At 57.6% G+C, this 10,222-nt stretch overlaps 2 protein-coding genes across 16 annotated transcripts in view; one reads left to right on the top strand and one right to left on the bottom strand.

Moving 5' to 3' along the window:
• Nucleotides 1–2,504: 2,504 nt before the first annotated feature.
• TMEM200B (transmembrane protein 200B) lies at nucleotides 2,505–7,709 on the top strand. 2 transcript variants are annotated; one of them, XM_066375658.1, is made up of 3 exons: nucleotides 2,516–2,588; nucleotides 2,906–3,091; nucleotides 4,592–7,709. In XM_066375658.1, exon 3 carries the CDS (start codon nucleotides 4,612–4,614, stop codon nucleotides 5,530–5,532), a length of 921 nt encoding a protein of 306 aa, XP_066231755.1. In that variant the 5' UTR covers nucleotides 2,516–2,588; nucleotides 2,906–3,091; nucleotides 4,592–4,611; the 3' UTR covers nucleotides 5,533–7,709. The 2 variants fall into 2 exon arrangements, with proteins under 2 accessions (XP_066231756.1, XP_066231755.1); XM_066375659.1 differs by lacking the exon at nucleotides 2,906–3,091 and having other exon boundaries at nucleotides 2,505–2,588.
• EPB41 (erythrocyte membrane protein band 4.1) overlaps nucleotides 6,345–10,222 on the bottom strand; it is a 169,028-nt gene continuing 165,150 nt past the window's right edge. For all 14 annotated transcript variants that reach the window (XM_066375651.1, XM_066375637.1, XM_066375641.1 and 11 more), the window contains one exon: nucleotides 6,345–9,231. The gene's annotated coding sequence lies outside the window, so the exon portion shown is untranslated. The remainder of the gene's footprint in view (nucleotides 9,232–10,222) is intronic.

The following is a 10,222-nucleotide window of genomic DNA, read 5'->3' as shown; positions in this document are numbered from 1 at the left end:
GGCATTTCTCTGCCAACATGAACAACTAAAGTTCACAACTATGAGTTGATATTTCTCAACTACCTCCCTTCCTGTCTCTGGCACTTAAAAAAAATGACTTTATTTACTAATTCTTAGAGAGAGGGACACACACACACACACACACACACACACACACACACACACACACGGGTGTGGGGGGAAAGCAGGAAGCATCAACTCCATGTGTACCTTGACCAGGCAAGCCTGGGGTTTCAAACTGGTGATCTCAGCGCTCCAGGTCAATGCTTTATCCACTGCCACCACAGGCAGGCAAGGTGAGAAGGAATTTAAAGTTCCATTTGCACCACCATATAGAGCCTCTGAGGGTTTTGAGCAGGGAGTGAGTGGTGGGTTCAGATTCAGTGTAGAGAAGCTTGGTGCCCCTCTGCATAGCCTGCTGCAGGACAGCACCCTGGGGTAGGGAGAAGGTGGTTAATTCCAGGTCAAGTGACTTAATAAATTCAAGGAGAGGGGGAGAGGAAGGAGTCTATGGTGACCTCGGATGTAGCTCGTCTTGGAGGCGAGCAGTGGGGCTCTTCACAAGGAGCAGAATGGGCCAGGATCACTGGGCCCAGGGAGACTTCCCGGGAGGTGAAGCGGGGCTTGTGGGCCCAGGCTGGAGGAGCCCCAACACTGGGGAGGAGAGGGGCCCAGGAAGAGGGGGCAAGCCGGAGGGGCAGGCAGGAAAGGCAAGTGGGAAACAGCAGGGCAGGTGGACTGCCAAGGACAAGGAGAGCCAGACAGTTTAGGGTTTGGCCTCCAGAGTTGGTGACCCCAGGAAGAGCAGTGACTGAGGGAGCGGGAAGAAGAAGTCTGTGAGGATGGAGGCCCGAGGCCGGGGAGCAGTGGGACAGTGTGCGCGGAGTGGATGAAGTACAGGACCGATTTGGGTCTCAAGCAAAGGAGATGGCAGAAAGCAGGAGGTGGGAGGGGGCTGCAAGGAGGCAGCTGCCTCAGTGGGGCACAGGCAACAGCTTAGGCACAGAGAGGAGGGCCGGACTCAGGCCGGTGGAGCCTTCAGTCCCACGTGGGCTGGAGCAGAGACAGTGACCTCGCGCTTTCTGACCTCAAGGGTGCAGCCCCGGGAGCAGAGGCTGAGCCCCACCCACTGTGGCCTCCTCTGGATGCCGGTGTCCTCATGGTCGGTAAAACACAGGAGGCTCGGCTCCCAGGGCTGGTGGCATTTCCTCCTGAAGATGCCTAGTCCTTGGAGGCTGGGAGGGGCTTCTGGGTGCGCTGATGCTATTCCTAGTCCCCTTGACCCAGCCAGAGGCCAGGAGCTTGTGTTCATGGCCTAGTTAGTGCCTTCGGGACTCCGCTCCGACACGAGATGGGAGGTGGGATGGCCCAGGCCGGCGACTTCCTCCAGTTCCCTCTCCCAGCCCGGGGCCCACAGCCGGGTCTCATTACCTACCATCCCCCTCCTCTCGCGCCCGCTTGCCGGGGGGTCTCGGCGGCCGGGGGAGGGGCGTGTTCTAATCAATCCCAGGCCGGAAATTCCTCCCGAGGGGCCCTGCAGGGCTGCGGGAGTGAGGTGGGGGCCCGGAGCTGAACCTAGCAATCCTCCCGCACCCCCCTCCGCTAAGCCCGCCCCCTGCATCATGGAAACTGGGCTGCCAGCCGACCCCCGCGCTCTGCTCCACATTCTTGCCTCTCGGGGCGCGCGGGGTAAGAAAGCCAGGTCGCCCCTTTCAGGCCAGTCCACGGGGACTCCGCGGCCCCCAGTGCCCTCCTCCTGCTTTGGGACACACGCCACCTCCCCTCCAGATTGGACGCATCTTCTTAGGGAGTTTAGAGAGGCCAAGCAAGAACCGCGACATCCCATTTGATTCCTTCAGCTTGGGGGCCAGATCATCCCTATTACCCGTCCCACCCCCACCCCTACCCACACCCCCGCCGTGATTACTATTCATTGAGGTTCGCAGGGGTATCCTGGGCCGCGCCTGGTGTTGCCTCCCCGCCCTCGCCGCCAGACTCGCGCCTCTCAGCATCTTGCGAAGCAGATACCATATGCCCATTTTACAGGTGAAGGCAGTGAGGTTCAGACAGAAGGGCTGGCGGAGCAGGAACTGGGGCCGCCTCCTCCGTGCAGCTTCCCTGACGGCGCTGGGCAAGGGTGGGCTTTCAGACGCTTCCGCGGGTCCTCTCCGGGGCGCCCGGACTGAGGGGTTCTGAGAGGTGCGAGAGGCAGGGCAGCCTTCGAATCCTGCCCGCACGCTCGGACTGCGGAGCTGGGCTGGGGGCTCTCGGGCTCCGGTGTGTTTCCCCACGTGGGAAGAGGGCGCCCTCCCAGGCTTTTGCGAACGACGGAAGCGGGGTACTGGGGCCCGGTCTTCCGAGTTACCAGGAAAGCGCACCTCAGACTCGAGTTGTTGCTTTCTTCCCGCGGCGGGGCCGGGAGGGGCGCGGGCCAGACTGTCCCCGAGGCTACCGGAGGGCGGGGCCGGGGCGGCGCGGGGCGGCGCGGGGGCGGGACCGGGGGCCCAGATTCCGTGGAGACCGCGGCAGTGCCGCTAGCCGCGGCGCGCGGACTCGGACCGGGACCCACCAGGGCCCGGCGGCGCCAGGTGAGCAAAACCAGGGTCCCGGGGGTTTGTTCCCCATTTTCCCTAACTTTTTGTTTGGCTCCTCCTTCCGGAAAGGCCCCGGAGGGGGACGGGAGCCGGGTCCTCCCTTCTCCCTACCCAAAGTGTGGACGCGGGCGGAGGCGGGATTCCCGAGTGCCCAGGACCTAGTCCGGAGCAACTTCCTGCGACCTGGGACCTTCGAACTATGTCCAAGTTCTGACCTCTCTGAGCTCCCCGCCGTGCTTACGCCCTCCAGAGCCTCGGAGTCATAGAGCATGTCCCCATCACTCAGCACACCTCCGACGCCCTACCCACAGGGACGCGCGGGGCTCAGCGGTGGCCTTTTCCGAGTTGGGGCGGAGGCGCCAGCTCTGGCCTGGGGCGGGGTGGTCATTTCTCTGTTGGCGCTGGCGTGAGGGCCTCAGATACAAATGGATAACGGACCTCGCCTCCTGCCAGGACTCTCCCGTGGCTGTGCCGAGAAGTGCCCAGCGCTGAGTTAGGTACGGAGGACCGGCGTCGGGTTTTGGTGGAGCCCCCGCCTTGTAGGGTGGTGGTGTGACCCCAGCAGGCTCCTTTCTCGGCCGCAGTTGCCATCTGTGAAAAGCAGGCTGTGGATGCGGTAGACGCTGCCTGTTCTATGGTAGGCCCCAGGCTTTCAGCTCTCCTACTGGGGGCAGGAATGAGTATCCTGCTTTGAACTTTAGGGGTGCAAATGAGTTGTGGGTAAGGTAGCAAGGCCACTTCCCCGGGGTCTTGGGGCGGGTTCCAACACTGTAACTATTTAGAAATCAAACTGGAGATGTGAGTATGCACCACTGAATCGCGAGGTCCTAACCCTCCTCTCTTGCGACCCGGGGCGCCCTGGGCAGGAGCCCCATTTATTCCTACACCCTCTCTTCAGTGGGGGCCACGCCACACTCAGCCCAGTTACTCCTACCCCGGCCCGGATCCAGTTCCCAGGCCTCAGGCGGGGCCGGATCAGCAGCCGAGAAGCGCTTCAGCCCGGCGGCCCGGACCCTGGGGCGGCCCGAGGCGCAGGGGCGGTGCTGCACCGGCCGGGACGCGGGCCACTCAGGCCTCGGGCGGAGGAGGCCGGAAAGGAGGCCAGGCGGCGGGAAAGGGGGATGATTCATCCCGGAGAGACCGAATTGGAAACGCTGTAACCTGGGAACAGTCTTGTCCCGGCGCAGGGGAGAGCTAAAAGTGGGAGTCTACCCAACAAGGCCCTGTGCCTGACCCGGCAGCCCCCTGCCTCCCTCCCCCACCCCCAGCCTGGCTGCTGAAGGAGGGGGCGGCCTCTTCTGCGCGGAGTTTAAAGAAATCCCGGACAAAGTCTACCGCTGGCTGTGGTCAGAACGGTCTTCCCGGAGTCTTGCTCAAGTCTCTCCTGCTGCAGCTTCAGTGCTGACTGAGGAGGTCTGGAAGGAGGAGGGGGCGGGCAGGAAGAGGCTGGAGTCAGTGACACCCCCTCCTTCCTACGCTGCAGCATGTAAAACGCAGTAGGGGGAAGTGGGGCCCGAGAGCGATTCCAGCGGACCGGGACGGTCTGCCCTCCCCCGCCCTCCTTTACTACGGTGCAGCCACGTGTGGGGGTGAGGTCGCGCCGGGGCGGGACTTACCCGGGAGACGCCGCTGCCGGGGACCCCACACCTCCAGAGGCCCGGGACCTGCGGGCTGGCGAGGAGGGCGTCGGCGGCCAGAGCCCCGCAGCTGAGGATGCGCCAGGGAGCAGCCGGCGCCCCCCTCCCTTTTCTCCGCCCGCAGACCCGGCCAACTCGGGCTTCTGCCGCGCGGTTCTGGCTCCGAACACCGCTGCGGAAAACCGGAGTGGGGGCGGCTCCCCGCCTGGCAGCCCCGGAAAATCCGGGGGTGGCCGCCAGGGATCTCCAAGCGTCCCGGGCGAGGCAGCCGGCTATTCCCTCCGGGATTTGTGTCCCCAGCCTGGCGCTCCCACCCTAGGCCCGTCGGTTCAGCCCCCGCCTCCCGTCTTCTCTTCGCAGAGCGCCCAGACGACGGCGAGATGACGGCCGGAAGCCCCGGAGACTGCGTGGAGGTGCGGAGGAGCCCCGAGGGCCGCGTCTCTCGCCTGGGCCGCCGCCTGGGCCGCCGCCGGCGCCCGCGCTCCCCGCCCGAGCCTCTGCGGGTGAGGGCGCGGCTGCGGCTGCGCTCGCCGTCGGGGGCGTTCGCGGCGCTGGGGGCGCTCGTGGTACTGGTGGGCATGGGCATCGCCGTGGCTGGCTACTGGCCGCACCGCGCCGCGGCCCCAGGGCCCCGGGCTGCCAATGCCAGCGCTCACCCCGTGAGCGAGCTGCGACGCGAGGGTCGAGGTGCTGGCCGGGCCCATGGCCCACACGAGCGGTTGCGGCTCCTTGGGCCGGTGGTCATGGGCGTCGGCCTGTTTGTGTTCATCTGTGCCAACACGCTGCTCTACGAGAACCGCGACTTGGAGACCAGACGGCTTCGCCAGGGGGTGCTGCGGGATCAGGCGCTCCGGCCCCCCGACGGCCCTGGCTGGGACTGCGCTCTCCTCCCCAGCCCCGGCCCCATGACTCCCCGAGCTATAGGCTATGTGGAACCAGAAAGCTGGGACTTGTCCCCTCATCGAAGTACCTCACCTGTCCCATCAGTGAGGAGTCTGCGTTCAGAACCTGCTAATCCTCGCTTGGGGTTACCTGCCCTGCTCAACAGTTATCCACTGAAGGGCCCAGGGCTGCCCCCACCTTGGGGTCCACGGACCCAGACTGGCCATGTGATTATCACCGTGCAGCCCTCTGGTTCCTGCATTGAACACTCCAAGTCTCTGGATCTGGGCCTTGGAGAGCTCTTGCTTGGGGCCCCAGCAGCCCGGGACTGTGCTCACCGAAGTTGGCCACGGCTGGACAGCCTCAGTCTGGAGGGTTATTCCAAGTTGGGAGGTGGGGACTTGGGGGCTCGGGTATGAGGAACAGAGGACAGCCTGCTATGAGGTGGTAGCATGGACCATGGTAATAGGAACAGGAGTCCCAATGTCTAGTAGATGCTTCAGTAACATCCAAACTGGGGAACAGATGCCCTGGCACCAGCAGCTGCTAAGGCATCCTGACTTGCATGTCGGCAGAGAAATGCCAACTGCACAAGGGTTCAATAAGCTGGAATGTTTCATGTGGATTCTGGAGACCAGCATGACTCGGCCTCAGGAATTCCTTCAGCCTCCAAAGTGGCCTTACCCTTGAACAGGTACCTGAGGGGGCTAGAGGTCCAGGCCAGGGTGATTGGGAGATGCATCTGGTGTCTTGGCAAACCCAAAGTGGTGGGCAAGGACCTCTAAGAGTTGGGAGGTAGGTTGAGATGTTACAGCTTGAAACAGACTCTCTCCAAGGTGGCATGGTGATGGGGTTTGGGCCTCCAGGCAGGTGAGCAATGGGGTACGGTTAAGACCCTTCACTGCCATCTGGATGGTGACGGAGCCTTTCACTCCCATCACCTCAGTCCTTGTTTCCCCTCAGCCATGCAGGGTATACCCTCCTAGGGCTACACTACTGCCAATGCCTTCATGCTGAGGGTCTGGCCCTCCCCAAACAGGTCTGAGAAGCCCTCTTCTCTCCTTTGTCCTGGTCTATGCTGCAGAATCTCCCTCCAGTGTGCAAAAAACATTTGCCAATTCTCAGAAATCCTTTTATACAATATTGAAGCTGCACTTTGGCCAATGTGTGCAGCTCATTTTAGCAAAAGGGGATGAAAACTTTAAAAGTTGATCAATCCTGAGATTCAGTCTTTTTTTTTTTTTTTTAGTTTATTGAAAAATGCAGTACAAGAAGCAAGACCAAACACATATCTAAACACTACAGCCACTTCTCTTACTACAAAAGGCCAAAACAGCAGACCTAATTATTGCCTATTTAATCTAAGGATTTTGCCAATTTGATTCTGCTGCCATAGTTCCTATTTTGTCAAGAGATGTAAACAACTACTTGATATGATTCATATTTTTTAAAACTTTTACAAAGCTCCTTCATTTTTGTCACCAAAATAATACATTTGAGAGAGATTTGTAAAACAGCCAGCCCGGGGCTGAGATCCCGGGTAGACATTTCCTATGAGCATTCCTTGGTGTTGGTAAGGCCACAGCTCTGGCTCCATTCCCCGGGTGGACTGCTGTCCCCTGGTCCTCAGCTGCCCCGCAGAACACACAGTGGGCGGCCTGGGAAGGGAGGCAGAGATGCCGACAGGCCCCGGCGGCCAGGTTTTGTGGGCCCTCAGCTTATAGACGCAGGTCCGGATGGGTGGCAGAGACCTCACGTGGCTTGGAGGAAGTCTTTATTTCTCAAGTGAAATAAAAATAAGATTGCTGTGAGAGTTGTTACTGTGATGTGTCTGAGTCACTTTAGGAAGACTGCTGCCAAGTCCCTCCCTCTTCCACCTGGACAGAGCCTGTTTTTCTTCACACACACGCACGCACACAGGCACAATTGCAGCAAGAAACAAATCCAAACTATTGCCAAATTCCAAGATCTGTTACCGGAGAGGGAGGAGAGGCTTGGAAGGAACCCGCTCGTGCTAGCTTGTCCTAATCATGACTTCTCAGTGCTGGAAGGGCAGTATAGATCTTCTGGTTCAATGTGTAGACAAGGGAGCAGCGAGAAGTGCAGTGAGCTGGTGACAGAGCTGAGGGGGAGGTTAGGCCCCCTGACTCATCCTGTGCTCTGAAAGCTGCCACACTGATCTGGATAGCAGAGAAGGTTCAGTCTGCCAGAATTCTAATGCACAGGCTGTGCCCTCTTCCTTTCTATCCTCCTCTTCACGCCACAGGTCACAGCTGTGGGAAGCATAGTGGCTTTCGGCGGGACAGCAGGTCTCTGGGAAGTGAGCTCACATTCTGTGCTTGTTTGATGTGAGCTGTTCTAACTTCAGCACCACCCAGGCTTGGACACCAACCAGAAAGCCCCATCATTTCAGACCCTATGCCCACAGGCTGTAAGTCTGTTCCTGAGACAGGACCATCTGCCCTAACCTGTGACACATCCCACCTGAGCTCTTCCTGTACCTCCCCAGAGAGCTGCCTGTTGGTTAGTAACAATCTCACATAACTACTAAAAGAAAAATGCACACACCTGAAATCAGTTCAAACCAACTGAGTCTGTCTAAACAAAGCTTTGCCAGCAGCGACTTGGGGTACCTGCTGCTGGCTCCCACTGTGGGAGCAAAACTCTCACTCATTGCCCTTGAGCACCCCCCCATCTGACTCATGAATTCACTTCTGTCTTAGAATTAGGATTCTAAGAACTTCCAGGCAGAGTTGTTTGTGGGAAGCAAGCTGGAAGATTAGAGAGGCCCTACTGAATAAAAATGCCTGCAAATCTTACCAGGAATGGTGGAATTGGGACCTCAGTTCTCATTTTCAAAACCCAAACCAAACCAAAGAATTAAACCCAAATCCACCAAAAAAATCAAGCCTGCGAAACCTGACAGACCTTGGCTGGTGAGTAGAGTGAGTGGAGCTGGTGCTTGAACCTCTTGGCATGTGGGGTCTCGTGGGAAGGATGGCCCCTAAAAGCCAATTCGCTTGCTCCAAAAGGCTGTCGGCAGGCAGGTGCTGGTGGGAAGAAGGCAGGTCAGGGAACACAGCCTCCTCTCTGAGTCACGTTCTCTGACATCCCAGGATTAAAAAAGAGGCCCAGGGATGGTCACCTGGAAATACTTCTTAGCAGGATCTGATTGAGGTAAACCCCACCATTGCCCTGTGTGAAGTGCATGTTCCTAGAACTAGAAAACCTTTCAAAAACCTCATTCACTTTCTTTGCCCAAATCACCACGAAAAATGTGCCATTAGTGCTTTTGGCCAAAAGTGCCTATTTTTTCCATGAGTTTTGGTCTCCTGAGATGGGAGGTGGGGGGAGCACTTAGCAGAGCCACTCACTGCTTCTGATGAGGTAAAAGGGGAGGAAGGGCAGGAAGGCGAAGGCCACGGATTTGTTAAAACATTCACAGTATCAGATATAGCTGAGCAACTTATGTCTTTGATCTAAAGAAGCTCCGAAAAGAAAGAACAAGAGAGAGGAAGGAAAAGCAATACTACAGTCTCAGCAGAGGTCTCTGCCTCACCAAAACCGCCCTCCACAAAGGGACTCTGTGGTTCAGGGCAGCGCCCTGCCTGACATTCTGGTAAAGTCACATCGCTGGTTCTGAGAAAGAGCTGGTTTCTGCAGTTTCTGCTGTCATCCAAAGGGTATAAAACTGGGGGAGGAGCAGCAGCCCCGTGAAGCTGGCTTTGGCCCCCGACACAGCTGACAGTCTTTGGAGGATTTCCAGAAGCAGTCTGTGGACCCCGTCAGTATCTGGGGTAGAAATAAATGAGAGACTAGGTTGAAGGGGTTATAAACCACCCCATAAAAAAAACCCAAAAAGCTCTTTAAAAACAGTTCAAAGAGTGAAGAGTTGAACAGTTTCTGGTATCACAATATAGAAAAAGATATTCAAAAGGATCAGTGGTATCTAGAAGACTCTGTTGGTATAAACGCCAAATAGAAAATGAAATGAATTTTCTGGTGCTTTAGAATAATCTTGTAAGTCTGAAGACCGATTGTTGCGGGCTAGCTTCTTTATCAGTTCTCTGGTTTTCTCTTGGATGGGAGATGGGCAGGGAGTCGGGGGTAAACGCTTCCTAGAGGAAAGAAAAGCAAAGTTGATAAACCCTGCGAAGGAGGCTTACCCAGGCCATTACCAAAGTCTCACGGCCACAAGTAATAATCAAGACCTTGAGCAGTTTTATAGGACACAGTCCTGACTGGCTTTTGATTGATGGCATCTTCAAGTCATTTGTTAACTACATTTAGGCATGAATTTATCTGGATCCCTGTCTCCCAAAAATTAGTTATCCTGCTTCCCATTCTCTAGTCTGGTCCGAGAACTTTAGTCATTTCTTTCGGGTTTTTTTTTTTTTTTTGTATTTTTCTGAAGTTGGAAATAGGGAGGCAGTCACACAGACTCCCGCATGCGCCCAACCGGGATCCACCCAGCACGCCCACCAGGGGGCGATGCTCTGCCCATCTGGGGCATTGCTCTGTTGCAACCAGAGCCATTCTAGCGCCTGAGGCAGAGGCCATGGAGCCATCCTCGGTGCCCAGGCAAACTTTGCTCCAATAGAGCCTTGGCTGCGGGAGGGGAAAAGAGAGACAGAGAGGAAGGAGAGGGGGAGGAGTGGAGAAGCAAATGGGCGCTTCTCCTGTGTGCCCTGGCTGAGAATCGAACCCGGGACTCCTGCATGCCAGGCCGACGCTCTACCACTGAGCCAACTGGCCAGGGCTTTAGTCATCTCTTACCCGTCCCCCAAGCTCTCCATTTTCAGCTAGCCTGGCCCTGCTTTTCTTGGTTTGGTCCCCTCCTCCAGCCCTCCCCTGGGACAGCAGAGAGCAGAGCGGCAGAGAGGACTAAAAGGCAGGCGTAGTAGAGAAGCAGGAGGTGGCGTGAAGATTCAGGAGGTGGGTGGGGGTCTGTACCCACGTTTGGGGCACCTCCTCCAACCCATCACTGCTGGATTGCAAAGGGGACACAAGGAGACCTCGCTGCTTTCGCTGGAGCCGGATACTTCATATAACCTCCTGTGTTGCCCTCATCAACCTCTCCTCTGCCTTCATTGTGCCAAGCTCCAGGGT

The sequence above is a fragment of the Saccopteryx leptura genome, chromosome 3, assembly GCF_036850995.1.
Source record: "Saccopteryx leptura isolate mSacLep1 chromosome 3, mSacLep1_pri_phased_curated, whole genome shotgun sequence".
Classification (NCBI taxonomy): Eukaryota; Metazoa; Chordata; class Mammalia; order Chiroptera; family Emballonuridae; genus Saccopteryx; species Saccopteryx leptura.
This window is presented reverse-complemented; position numbering and strand designations above follow the sequence as displayed.